Source organism: Alligator mississippiensis, chromosome 12, assembly GCF_030867095.1.
Source record: "Alligator mississippiensis isolate rAllMis1 chromosome 12, rAllMis1, whole genome shotgun sequence".
Taxonomy (NCBI): domain Eukaryota; kingdom Metazoa; phylum Chordata; order Crocodylia; family Alligatoridae; genus Alligator; species Alligator mississippiensis.
Genome location: NC_081835.1, coordinates 40,293,684 through 40,307,884, shown reverse-complemented (window position 1 = coordinate 40,307,884; position 14,201 = coordinate 40,293,684). Strand labels below are relative to the sequence as shown.

At 53.0% G+C, this 14,201-nt stretch overlaps 1 protein-coding gene across 2 annotated transcripts; it reads left to right on the top strand.

Annotated features, from left to right (window-relative positions):
- Nucleotides 1–3,832: 3,832 nt before the first annotated feature.
- On the top strand, nucleotides 3,833–8,119 carry GPX1 (glutathione peroxidase 1). Of its 2 annotated transcripts, none has more exons than XM_059716127.1 (2): nucleotides 3,833–4,573; nucleotides 7,420–8,119. In XM_059716127.1, the coding sequence occupies exons 1-2, from the start codon at nucleotides 3,836–3,838 to the stop codon at nucleotides 7,783–7,785; spliced, it is 1,104 nt and encodes a 367-aa protein (XP_059572110.1). In that variant the 5' UTR covers nucleotides 3,833–3,835; the 3' UTR covers nucleotides 7,786–8,119. The 2 variants fall into 2 exon arrangements, with proteins under 2 accessions (XP_059572110.1, XP_006258257.2); XM_006258195.3 differs by having other exon boundaries at nucleotides 4,359–4,631.
- Nucleotides 8,120–14,201: the final 6,082 nt, after the last annotated feature.

Sequence of the window (14,201 nt, the reverse complement as noted above, 5' to 3'; positions counted from 1 at the left end):
TCGTGGTGGATGGGTGGGTCTCGACCTGGAAGGGTGTGGGCAGTGGGTCCCGCAGGGCTCGGTCCTTGGACCGATACTCTTTAATGTCTTCATCAGTGACTTGGACGAGGGAGTCAAATGTACTCTGTCCAAGTTTGCAGATGACACAAAGCTATGGGGAGAAGTGGACACGCCGGAGGGCAGGGAACAGCTGCAGGCAGACCTGGATAGGTTGGACAAGTGGGCAGAAAACAACAGAATGCAGTTCAACAAGGAGAAATGCAAAGTGCTGCACCTAGGGAGGAAAAATGTCCAGCACACCTACAGCCTAGGGAATGACCCGCTGGGTGGCACAGAGGTGGAAAGGGATCTTGGAGTCCTAGTGGACTCCAAGATGAACATGAGCCGGCAGTGTGACGAAGCCATCAGAAAAGCCAATGGCACTTTATTGTGCATCAGCAGATGCATGACGAATAGGTCCAGGGAGGCGATACTTCCCCTCTATAGGGCGCTGGTCAGACCGCAGTTGGAGTACTGCATGCAATTCTGAGCGCCACAATTCAAGAGGGATGCGGATAACCTGGAGAGGGTCCAGAGAAGGGCAACTCGTATGGTCAAGGGCCTGCAGACCAAGCCCTATGAGGAGAGACTAGAGAACCTGGACCTTTTCAGCCTCCGCAAGAGAAGGTTGAGAGGCGGCCTTGTGGCTGCCTATAAGTTCATCACGGGGGCACAGAAGGGAATTGGCGAGTATTTATTCACCAAGGCGCCCCCGGGGGTCACAAGAAACAATGGCCACAAGCTAGCAGAGAGCAGATTTAGATTAGACATTAGGAAGAACTTCTTCACAGTTAGAGTGGCCAAGGTCTGGAACGAGCTCCCAAGGGAGGTGGTGCTCTCCCCTACCCTGGGTGTTTTCAAGAGGAGGTTAGATGAGTATCTAGCTGGGATCATCTAGACCCAGCACTCTTTCCTGCTTATGCAGGGGGTCGGACTCGATGATCTATTGAGGTCCCTTCCGACCCTAACATCTATGAATCTATGAATCAAAATGGCCTCGTGGGCTGTGCTCAGCACACGTGCCAGGGGTTGCTGACCCCTGTTCTAGGGTGTAATAAGTCTTAAGTTTTCAACCTGCCCAGCTACATACACGCTCCTTTAAGCAAGGATGTAGTGAACATGCCCGAAGTGAGTGAATGTTTGGCAGAAAAAAAAGTGTTGCTCACCCTGTGAGGCAATATGCATGCTGATTATCTGATATGAAAAGAATGTTTCAAAATGAATGATTGACAGTTTGTTGACAGGAGCATATGGATTTTGACTGGTTCTAAACATACGGTGATCTTGGCCTATAAAAGGTCTAAATTGCCAGAGATTTTTGTTTTTTTGGTTTTGTGTGCTTTGGTGCTGGCTCTATGAGAATTTTGTTGATGTGTGACTGAAGACAGATTGAGCAAAGAAGCTCTCTAAATCAAGTAAGAAGGCTCTTTAGATTGAGCAAGGAGGCAGTGGCATACTGACAGGGAGGGGCGGGGGGAGGGGGTCATGCCCCAGCACGCCAGCCAGGCTCTCCAGGGGGTATTCGGTCTCCCAGTGGCACTTCCAATTTCGCCACGAACATTTCCTGGCTCAGTGACTGGCCACTGGGGGACCACCCCCCAGCCCCTCCTCTGCTCAGTGATTGGATGGGGGGGTGGGGAGGGAGGGGAGCGCAAATGCAAGCAATGGCTGTAAATTATTTAACCAAAAAATCCAGCTGGGCCTCTAGGTTGCCCTGGAGAGCCCAGAGCGCAGAGCAAGTCAGCTTGGACCAACAGTATTGAAATGATACGCTCTATTCAGCCACCCCTTTCGCAGGAGAGGTTGTGCTGCTGATTAAGGGCCTCACTCAAATGATATATACTAATCTGCAGGGGTTTAGGTTGTAGCCGTGTTGGCCTAAGGACATAGGCAGACAAGGTTCCTTGGGTGAATTTGATATCTTTTATTAGACCAACCCAAATGGTTGGAGAATAGATATTAAGCAAGCTTTCGGGTTCAAAAACCCTTCGTCAGGCTAAGGACACTGCAGCAGTTGGTGTGTGCTCTTCCTGGATGGAATGAAAGTAAACAAGCCAGGGGCTGGGCTGGGCTGGGGAGTCAGTTGCCAGGCAACCGACTCCCCAGCCCAGCCCAGCCCAGCCCAGCCCAGCCCAGCCCAGCCCAGCCCAGCCCCTGGCTTGTTTACTTTCATTCCATCCAGGAAGAGCACACACCAACTGCTGCAGTGTCCTTAGCCTGACGAAGGGTTTTTGAACCCGAAAGCTTGCTTAATATCTATTCTCCAACCATTTGGGTTGGTCTAATAAAAGATATCAAATTCACCCAAGGAACCTTGTCTGCCTATATAGTAATCTGTTGATTTAGACACATGGTCTCTGGTCAACAAGGCCAAAAAAGACCATATGCTCAAGGCGTATATAGTTACACTTTCCAATTAGCACGTGCTAATTTTAAGGAATGTTAGTTGGTGTTAGTTAGCATGCTTTGAACAGTCACACATCACTGGTTAATGCCCATGTCAGGAGCACTGCTGAGTACTGACCTGCCCTTAGAGGGCTGATGAATAGGGTGTGGCTAGGAGCCAAGTTGGCTCTGTGCCTAGGTGACTGCAGCTATGGTTTCACATTGCCCCCCCCCCAAGGACTCTCTACTCATCCTCACACCCTGATGCCCAACCCAGCTTTGCCCCCAACTTGAGCTTCACTGGCTCTTCTCCCTTCATCCCTGTGACCCCCCAAAGAAACCTGTCCCTGACACAACAGTATTACAGGCAGCCTGGGACACAGCAGCAGCAATACATGGCTGCAAGAACAAACTGCTGGGTGCTGTGCTCCTGCTCAGATACCAGGTGGCACTGCTATGCTTTTTCTGTCTGAGCTTCAGTCCAGCTACTGCTGTTTAGTGCTTTTACTGATGGCTAAAGGTTTTTTTTTACTGACTTTAACAAAAAATCTGGATAAAATGGTTGTCAGTAATGACAATCAGTAAATTCACTGACAGTGGGCAACCCTGGAACACACTTAATTCAGATTAGTCTGACAGAGACTGCAAAGAACTTGAGAGAGACCCAACATGTCTGAGGGACCATGAAACATGGTGACAAATAACATATTGTTGACAAATGCTAAGTATAATTTCAGCTCTCATTTGTGATGCTGGGTTCTTCATTAACATTGTTGTAGGGATAGGGGCTGTAGCCTATTGGTCTACTGGCAAAAGGAATCAGAACTCTGGGTGGAGGCAATATCTTGTATTAGACCAACTAGATATTTGCAAAAAAATAAGTATTTGCAAGCTTTGGGGCATGCTCACCCTTCTTCGGGCATAGGAGAATGCAAAGAGTGTAAAATGTCTCCTAGGTGGAAATGAACATTTATATTTCACGCAGGAGAGCTGGAGTTGGAAGATCTCCCAGTTGGAAGAGAGTTGGAAGATCTCCTGGTTGGAAAAGTTCATTTTGTGCGTATTAGGATCAGATAAAAGGGCAGTCTGTTTACCTCGAAGTTGTCTGATGGCAAGCAGGATGTTGAATTATGTTTGGTGTGGCTAGGAATGAAAATCCCCAATCTAGGAGTGGTGGTGGCCAAGAAGGAAATAAAATATTGGGGTGCAAGGGGAATAGGATGGAAAGCAATATTAAAGCTTTTCAAATACTATATATAAATCAATAGCACATCCTGCCCTGGAAAACTGATTAAGCTTTAAGCAGCCTAAAAAGAACTAGCCACTAGGGTTGCCACATAAAAGAGAAACGAAGAGAGTGGGGCTGTGTGGTTTAGATAGGAGAGGAATAAGAGGGAACAGCTGTTAAAAAATGAGGCACGTTATGGAGAGATGCGCGGGCCACACGCAGGGCTGCAGGAAAGCGGGGGAAAGGGGGGTTTGGTCTGACACTCGACGCCGTTTGGCAGCGGCCCCGCTCGCAGCTCGGCAGCCCGCGAGGCTCAGCGTCGCCGGCCTTGCCCGCCCCGGCCGGCACCACCGCCCGTGTGAGAACGCGCTTTCCGGCGCACAAGGGCAGGGAGAAGGGCTCGCCTTCTGCCGCCCGGCCCGTCTGCTCTGCCCTCGCCGGAGCCGGTGCAGAGAGGATGAGGGGAGGGCGAGGCGCCTCCAGCTGCCCGCGCCACTGCAGCGAGCGGGGGCCGGGGACCGGCTCTGCTGCGGGCAGCGAGGACAGGACTCGCGGGTGGCGGCCCCGCGGAGTCGCACCGCGAAGGCTCTTGCCGCCCCGCACCCCGGGGGCCCGGCCCGAGCGCCGCTGAGAGCCCAGCCCGGCTCCGCCCGGCGCCGGGGCGGGGCAGCCGCGGGGCTGGGCACGGCGAAGGGAGCCGCCGCCACACAGCTCTGCCTCTGCAGTCGCGATGGCGGTTCCTGGCACCTTGTCGGCGCTGGCCGGGCGCGGGCTCGCGGGGCTGGAGGCGCGGCCGCTGGGCGGGGGGGAGCCGCTGGCGCTGGGCTCGCTGCTGGGCCGGGTGCTCCTGGTCTCCAACGTGGCTTCGCTCTGAGGCACCACGGCCCGCGACTTCACGCAGCTCAACGAGCTGCAGGAGCGGTACGGGCCTCGCGGGCTGCTCGTCCTGGGCTTCCCCTGCAACCAGTTCGGACACCAGGTACCGGGGGCGCCGGGCCCAGCGCAGGAGCTGCCCGGCCGCGCGGGGCGCGGGCGCTGCTGGCCTTGACCTCTCCTCTCCGGCCCCTGCAGCCGGCAGGACTCCCTCCGCACGTCCTGGAGCAGCACGCGGCGGGCCCAGGCCGCAACAAAACTGCAAGTCCCCTTTAGTACTGGGGCCACTAGTGACGTGTTCCAGATTTCTTGGGGCAAATAATAACGAACAGGAGGGGAGGTGAAAGGTTAATAACTAATGTGCCAAGCCTGCAGCTCTGGCAGGTTTTTCTAGCGTAAATCAGTAGACCCTTGTAGAAGTATTGCTGGAAGGCATTTCTGGAAGCCCTAGGCCAGGCCCTGCTCTTTTAGTTAAAACTTTCAACAAGGGTGATGTTTAAGCTCCCCCTGTTTCTGGCTCTCATGGAGACGTGCCCACTCTCTAGCTGGGCTGGGACTTGGCAGGACGCAAACTTGGGTGGGAGTGAGCTTCCTAGCAAGGCTGGGGCTTGGCTGGAGAGAGAGGGGGAAATAACTTTCCAACTAGAGTAAAACAAGTAGGGCGTGGGCTTCCCTTTGCATAAAGTCAAGGCCTACAGGAGATTGCGACACAGTAACCAGCCATGGCAACAGCAGTGTTGTGAACTGAAAACAAGATGAAAGGCAAGGCATGGAAGAATGTCAAAATAACTTTCTGTGGAAATACAAAATAAACTCACAGTAGGCGGGACCAGATGTCTCTTTAGTTCAGGGGTGGGCAATTATTTGGGCTGGAGGGCTACTTAGAGAGTTTGGGTGAGCTGTCACAAGCAGGGTCAACACCCTCTTCCCCCCCCCCGTGGCCCTCCAGATCAAATAATTGCCATTTCCACCCTCAGGCAGAGAGAGCAAAGGTCTGGGAAACCTAACTTTTGTTCCTCTCTTCTACCTGCACTCCTTCCCCTGCCCCAAGTCCCCAGCTGGGCAGGTGCCACACTACACTCCCACACACTGGTTTGGGCCATATGCTTGGTGCAACTCCTGAGGCACCCAGCCATGTACCAGGGACTTGGGGTGGGGGAGGGAGTGCAGAGAGAAAGCAGGAAACAGAGTATGGGTGTGTGTGGGGAGGGGGAGACTGCTTGGGTGCTAAGTCCCAGGAGCCAGCTGGGGATAGAGGAGGGAGTGAGGGGCAGGGGGTGCATGCAGCAGAGCAGTGCAGGTGCAGTCCATGGTTGCCCCTGCAATGCTCTGCATGGGCGCAAGCCCTGTCCGGGGCAGCCAGCACTGCGCTTCTGCCTGCGTCCACCAGCCCTGGCCGGCATGCACAACTTCCTGGTGGGGCTGCTCCCAGTGCCTGGATGCTGCTTGGTTCCTCCTGCTGCTCCTGTGGCCACTACTGCACCACTGGTGTGATAAGCAGCCACCCGTGGGTAGCCAAGTGGGTGGAAGGCAACTGGGAGCTGGAGCTAGACCCTCTCGCATTGGGCAGGAACCTCCTGGCTACAGTCACCCACTTTCCTCCCCACCAGAGCAGCAGGGGCAACATGAAGAGGAGGAGCCGCTGGAGGTGGTGGGAGCTGAATGGCACCTGAGCACTGCACTAGGAGCAGCCCTGCTGGGAAGCTATACACTGGTGGTCACGCATGTTCACATGCTGCGCTCCAGAGGGCCCAGGGGAGGGCAGCAGTGCCAGGAGCGCAGCGTGTGCAACCCGGAGCAGCAGCTCACAGAGGGGCCTCACAGGGAAGCTGCCTGCTGCTGCAAGCTCTGCGCTGCCTGGGTCACACTTCCCCTGTGTGCACGGGAGCAGCGTGGGCAGCACACAGGGTTGTGCCCCTTGCTGCTGCCCCCACCTGCAGGGGAAGTGTGGCCAGGGCAGTGGGGAGCTCGAAGTGGCAGGCAGCTTTCTGTGCCCTTGCTGTCTCCTGCCGCACTGGGTTCCACACGCTGCTCTTCAGAAGCAGCAGTGAGGGCAGTACAGTGGGGAGCATTGCCAGTATCTGATGCTCCCCAGAGCCTGGGGCTGGGTCTGGGAGGCAGCAGCCGTTTGCAGCTGGCCCAGGTTCTGGGTAGCTGCTGTTAGCCACGGAGCCCGCAGGGCTTCCATTGTCCCAGCCACCTGCTGGGAGCAGCCCAAGCTCCGTGGCTATCAGCAACTACCCAGGCCATGGGCCAGCTGCAGCCGGAAGGCTACAAACAACTGCTGCCTCCCCACCTCCAGCCCTAGCTGTCTCCCCACCCCAGGCTCAGGGGAGGCAGCAGGTGCTGGCACTGTGCCCGTTGGGGCTGGATGGGGACCAGGGCAGGGAGGCAGCAGCTGTTTGTAGTCTCTCTGCTGCAGCCGGCAATGGCTCTGGGGTAGCTGCTGCCAGCCATGGTGCCAGCAGAGCTTGCAGCCTCCTAGCCACCTGCTGGGAGCAGCTCGGGCTCCCAGCTGGCAGCAGCTACACAGAGCCAGGGCTGGCTGCAGCCAAGAGGCTGCAAACAGCTGCTGCCTCCCCGGCCCCAATGTGTGCTGAGGAAAATAGCCTCACATGCCATGCTAGGCACGCATGCCGGGGGTTGCTGACCCCTGTACTAGTACAAAGATCAGTTTCTGATAGGGGGCTGTAAATCCTCTGCTGCTACTAGAAGCCCTTTTCAAAAATGTATTCCTCATATAAGTACCTTCTAATTCAGCTGATGGCAGGCTGAATGTTATTAGTTGGTGTGAATGTCCAGAGAGAGAGACATTTTTCCATTTTTATTTTTGTAATAGAAATATTTTCATTGTTTATCCTTATACTGGATCATAGTTTTTTTTCTTTTCATAGGAGAATGCCACCAATGATGAGATTCTGCTTTCCTTAAAGTATGTCCGTCCTGGCAATGGTTATGAGCCCAATTTTACCATGTTTGAGAAATGCGACGTGAATGGAGCAAATGCTCACCCACTTTTCACATTTTTGAAAGAGGCATTGCCTTTCCCACATGATGATCCAGTGGCACTGATGACCAATCCACAGTACATCATCTGGTCTCCAGTTTGCAGGAACGACATCTCCTGGAACTTTGAAAAGTTCCTCATTGGCCCTGATGGAATACCTTTCAAGCGTTACAGCAGACGCTTTGAAACTATCAAGATCCAAGATGATATTGAAAAGCTCCTTCAGCAGATTCCTTCAAATGCTCTCAACTAAACCAAACTCCTGCTGAAACTTATTTCAGTTTCTGCTAACATGTTACCTCTAACTTTTTACTTCCTGTTCTGTCAGTCTGCCAGGTGTGTTGTCCTGTGGACTACCTGTTCTTTCTGTGAGCTAGTTTGGTCTGGCAGTAAGATGCTATTGCTCCTGGAAGTTTTACTTATGATGGTGCCTCTTCCAAACTCCTGAAGAAGAGCACTTGATGTATTCTGTAAAAGTTCCATGTGAAGTTTAGCAGACTACACCAGGACACGCAGTTCTGAGTCTAAGTAGCTTTTTGTGAGTCTCTTGTAGGCTCTTGAAATAAATATAGATCTTGAAATAAAAATGTGTCTCCTTTTTCATCGCTTTTTCTGTCTGGTTAGCTGGGGGTGGTTGGGCATTGTGTGTTTTCTCAATACCTGATACCTGAACTGGTTGCAGGGGAAGCCCAGGATGAACAGCCTGCAAGGTCCACAGCCCCTGGTTCTTCTGGTTATGAATAAGTGTCAGAACACAGCTGTGTTGCTTAATAAGCATGCAACAAATCCTACAGCCCATGTTCTGCTTTCATGTAGGTTTGAGTAGTTATACTTTGAACTGAAGGATGTACAGCAGTTACCACACTAAGTTTCATCATATTCTTACGAAAAACAATCGTTGCTAGGTTGGATAGGCCTCTCCTCTTATTGTTACTGGCAGAGTCTACTGCAAAACATTAACTGTATTTTGGGCCACAGGCAATAGGAAGTATAGAGTATTTTCAAGAATAGATTGAGCTATACTTTTATTAAAATCTTTCCATGCTGGTAGTGCTAAGCTGCTATCTATGTCACACAAGACAGTTTTCATTGGTATGTACTTAATTTTGCAGGCATTTTGTTTCTGGCTCTGGAATTAATAACTTTTGCAAGTAACAAACAGAATGAGCAAGATCCTCATCACTTGCATGGTTGCTAACAGTAAATGTGGGAGTGGTTGTGTGACTAATAAAGTGCAGTCCACTCTCTGCTCATCTGGCTCATGGCTACCCCTGCAGCACTCTGCATGAGGCTGAGCCCCACCTGCTTCTGCCTGGGCCACTCTTGCCAAACTTCAAACTTGGCAAGCACTGAGAACAAATCATGTATGTTGCCACATTCGCAATTTGAATGAGAGGGACGTTGGACAGGGGCTCAGAACACCTGGGTACTCATTGGGGCTCTGCCACTGCCCTGATGGATGACCTTGGACACATCCCTTTCCTGCTCTGTGCCTCAGGTTTCTCAACCTATAAAATGGAGGGAATGATGTTGGGATTTGCTGATATAAAGAGCCATAAGGGTTAGGGACTATTTAGTAACTGCATAAATTTGGGGGGAGGGGGTGGAAATCTAGAAAAATCTGTCAGGAGAGTACATGCTTTGCTTTCCTCCAGCAGCCAGAGGGGATCCAAGGCAGGGCAGTGCTTTGGTTTTGCACCCAGCACCTGGAAGCTGAAGGCAGCTCTGCAAAAGCTGTGATCCATTGGAAGCAACTGGGGCACCACCCTGGTGTTTCTCTCAGCAGGCAAAGGCGGGAGGAGGAGGAAGGGTGAATCTATCTTTGCAAGCAAATCACTCCCAAACAGCCACCTCCCAGCCCCTTTACTTCTTTGCCTAGACTTAATCTCCAAGCTCTTGGGTGTCTGTGCTTAGCCTAGGCTCAGGCCTAGCTTTGCTGCACAGAGTCCCTGGGCACCACATTTCCAGTGACTGAAGAGGGAGGGCTTGGCTGACCAGGGCAGGGCAGCACTTTTGGTCTCTTGGAAGAATGGATGAAATGTGTACTAGTCCTGTCCCACCCGCTCCGTGACTCCCCTCCCCTTCCCCTATCTAACGTGATTCACAAATTAAAGCAATGAAATAAGTGCTCCAGGCAAGCCTCATAAGACCTAGTTTTGTTAAGGGGACTTAACATGCATTCATCATTCTTCTGGTATTCTGGGCAGCTGCTTTTGATTAGGTCACTAAACTATTGTTTCCTCCAGTCACTGGTGGTAGCAGAGAGAGAGGAGCTGGAAAATACTGTGGGAGTCCCAAAGCTGGAGGAGCAGCATAGGGGGCTCATTTCTCCCTTTGCAGCCTTCCCCTGGCATGGTTTGCCCATCCTTTCTGGGTCATTGACCTTCCAGGTAGAGCTATGCTGGGATTTGGAGCCTAAATAGAGAAGGACAAGCCTCTTGGGACAGAGCACTGCTCTGAGTCTAAAGCCTGCAGGTGCACTGTGGGCAGGGGCTGTGGTTAATAGGTAGCTGCATAGCTAGCAACACCAAGGGGTACATCCCACTTCCCTCTCTGTGTGTCTACAAAGGCTGGTGGCATTGGGCTTCCCCTGCCTGAGACCTCCCAAGCCCCCATGTGCCAGCTGTGCTTCTCAAACAAGGTCCTTAGGGCACGTTACCACTGGCCTGATGCTCTGCTGGTCTTCTGTTACTCGGATGCTCAGCAGCGAGGAGAGGGACTGTAATGCTGGGGAGAAATGGAGCAGTGATGTGCCTTCTTCCAGGGCTGCTGTACCCCTGGTCATTGGCCTGACTGAAGGCCAGCTCCATGCCTGTAGTCTGGGGAGGGTGTGTGCTTTTGCTTTTGGTGGAAGTTTGTACCTGGGATCCTAGGGAGCATATGCAAATGAACCATATCCTCATGTGCATGTTTTATGCATCTGCATAGCTTGGGAATTACTCCCCACTTGCTTTTGCAATGTACAAACACCCAGAGGTCCCTGTGTTCCCCTGTGGTTTCTCAGCTCCCAGGCTCCCACCTCAGCGCACACTGTTATTCCTTGTCACAGGGAGCCATGGAGCTGCTGTCTCCACAAGCTGCCTTGCCCTGAGGTTTCCTCTCCTCCATGGTGTGTCAAGTCAAATGCACTTGGTTCTGCTTCCTGGCTGAGCCAGCCCACAGCTGTAGCCATAAATACCTGAGCTATGCAGGTGGGTGCCTTGCTCAGACCCTAGGTGAGCCCTAAGATGCCTTGTGGATTTAACGCTGCCTGTTAGCAAGGTGGCATCATGCCCAGTTACTTCATGCCTCTGCAGGCAAAGGCTTTCGAAGGGTGAGAGGCCTTCAGATAGGGCGCCTGTTCCCTTGCACTGTGTTGTAAGGATTTTGATGCTGCAGGTCTCTGTGGGGTTGCAGATCTAGGCTTCTCAATTTCAGTACTGCTTGCCTCTTGAAAGTGGAGGTGCCAGTCACTATCCCAGTGCTTAAACACTCAGCACAGGTCACCTATCTGCCGCTGCTTTGTCCCCAACCTGGAGGGACCTATTTTTGGTAGTGGCTGTCCCAGCAGAAAGCAGGCGGGGGCAAGATGTCCTATATGGTATGTGAGTGGTACTTGTGTCTGAACACTGCAGAAGGAGCTGTGAGGAGCCTCTTGTCTTGGCTTTCAGCTGTTCTGAGCCCTGGGCTCATGGCTACTCATATCAATCTCAGCTGCCTTAAACAGGCAGGGGCAAGGCATTTCCTTACTTTGTGCTGGGGGTGGAGCCTGTGAAGAATGCCTGGATTTTGCAGGCATGTCTTCATAGGGAACAGACTCTTGTGGGCAAAGGGTGAGCTCTGCTCCCAAAGCACTTCAACTGCTTTCTACACTGGGTAGGAGGCGGGCGTTACTGTGTGGCAGGAGCAGGCGCAGCTATGGCACGCTGAAGAACCCAGGGCTGACAGCTGCTGCCATGGTTGCCTCACTGGTGCACATCCACGCTGGCCTTTTCCCAGTAGTCAAGGGGGAAATGCTTTTGGAAAGCCAGGCTTGAAGTAGCATCAGGCTTGTGTACACACATGTGCAAACCAGGGAGGTACCAACAGCAGTCCCAGCAGTGTTCTAGAACAGGTAGAACTGAGTGTTCCCACAGTCTGACACAGGTGAATTCCCCCCTGATAGAAGAGGATAAAGGGGGCAAGAGCCTTCCTTTGCTCCCTCCGCCCTGTGCAGATTTCTACACTTGGTGCTTTTGAACAGCCAAGACATTTACCTCCAAATGCAAACCAGAGTGACTATCTGGGAATTACCCTCCCCTGAAGGTTGGCTTCTCTGCTGTAGCCTGTTGCATTGAGGTCTGACACCAGCTACAGGGCAGCATTTAACCCAGACCCCCTCCCCCTTAGCCTGGGCTTGTTCTTTAAATAACTTTTCGTTCCTTGGGCACTTCACACACCATGGGAAAGAAGCTGCAAGAATGAAGCAACTGGGCCTCCCAGCAGTCACTCCCATGTCACAGCCCTTCTGCTGAAGCATGGGGCAGGGGCCTGGGAGGCAAGGAATGGACAAGGGGAACAATCAAACACTTCTGAAGGAAGGCTGAGCTGGTGGGATTTTTGCTGGCAGGGTGAGAGCCCTCTCAGGGGATTGTATCCAGTTGGCTTGGATATTGACAGCGTGTGAATGGGGATGAATGGTGCCATTCAGGTTGACAGACAGGATGGCTCCATTCAGGAGCTGAAAGCTGTAGACAAAAGCCACTGGGCAGTCAGTAGAACTTGTAGCTCAGGGACCTGTTGGTAGTCAGGCTGACAAGTGACAAAGAGCAGTGGGGCACAGAGCAGATGCCATCCTCCCCTCCTCTTCTGCCCCACAGGCCGGCAGAAGGCAGTGAGAATATAGAGGAGTTGATGATGACAAAGCAGGGGTGGGCAAAATATCCCGTGGGCCAGATCCAGCCCACCAGGAGATTTCATCTGGCCCGTGGGCAGGTACCAACCAATTCACTACATCTGGCCCAGCCCTGGGCTGCCCCTGCTGTGCTTGCATGGGGCTAAGCCCCACTTGCTCACACGGAGGCAACATGCTGCACCCCCACTCTCGCCCGTGGGATGGCCCTGACCCTGGCCCCTCAGGAAGTAGGGAAACGGTGGGGGAAGCGATGGTAGTGACAGCAGCAGGTGGGCAGGCTGTGGGTGGAAGTGAAACGTCAGCTGGGTCAGAGCACAGGGCCCATGCTGATGCCCCTGGAGCTGCCAGCGACCTAGGGCTGGGTGGCAGGAGCATGGAGCCCAGGCTGGCAGGGGCACGGGGTCTGCTTGGCCCCATTGTGTGGAGCTCACATCCAGTTCCCAGGTTCTACGTCTGAGCTGTGCACCTCTGCAGGGAGTGGTGGCCTGGCCCGGCCCGGCCCGGCCCTGCTCACAGATATGCGTGGGTTGTGTGGAGTGGTGGGAAACCCCACACTATGGAGCCAGGCCAGCTCTGCTCCTCTCCGTTTCCCCGGTCGAGCCCCATGACCTGTGCTGCCAGTTTTACTGTGCAGGGCTCAGGCATGTGAGCCCTGTGCGGTGGAGCTGGCAGCCCAGCTACATGAAGTCCTGAGGCTTACTGGGACTGCATTGTGCCAGGGGGCTTTGCCTGTTGCGGGCCATGAGTGCCCCGAGGGCCTGCTGCTGCTGCTGGCAGGGGTTGTGTGCAATGGAGGGGTGTGTGCATGAGGCAGGGTGTTTGTAGGGGGGTCCCACATGCAGACCCCATCACACACTCACATACATGCATACATATACACCCTCTCCATACATCCCACAGTCCCTCACAAACCCCATACCCACCCACACACCCCCACAAATCCACCCCCACAAACCCCCCCCACCCATACCCCCCCACAATACACAAGAGTAAGTGTTCATTTTGAGCTTTTATGCAATTGCCTCTGTATACACAATGCAAACACACTAATTGGGACAAAAATATTTTTTGAAACAAAATTTAAATATTTTATTGTAGATGTGTGATTTTTAGTATATATTTTTTTTGATGCCAAGATGGTAAACCCAGGGAGTACAGGCTGGGGAGTTCCCCTCTTGAAAGCACAGAGGCGGAAAGGGATCTTGGAGTCATTATTGATCTTGGAGTTATTACTGACTCCAAGATGAACATGAGCCACCAATGCCAGACCACAGCCAGCAAGGCCAGCCATACCTTGTCATGCATCCAAAGATGCATCTCAAGCCAGTCCAGAGAGGCAATCCTCCCCCTCTTTGTAACTTTGGTCAGGCTGCAGTTGGAGTACTGCATCCAATACTGGGCGCTGCATTTCAAGAGGGATGTGGCCAGCCTGGAGAGGGTTCAGAAGAGGGCCACCCGTTTGGTGAGAGGGCAGCAGGACAGGCCCTACGAGGAGAGACTGAGGGACCTCAACCTGTTCAGCCTCAGCAAGAGGAGGCTGGGGGGAACGACCTGCTGGCTGCTTGCAAACTCATCAGGGGAGATCATCAGCAAATAGGAAGAGCCCTTTTCTCCCCAGCACCACCTGGGGTAACAAGGAACAATGGTAATAAGCTGATGGAAGACAGGTTTAGGTTAGAGATCAGAAAGCAATATTTTACAGTTAGGGTGGCCAAAATCTGGAACCAACTTCCCAGGGAAGTGGTCCTCATCCCTACCTTGGGCAAATTCAAGAGGAGGTTGGATGATCACCTGTC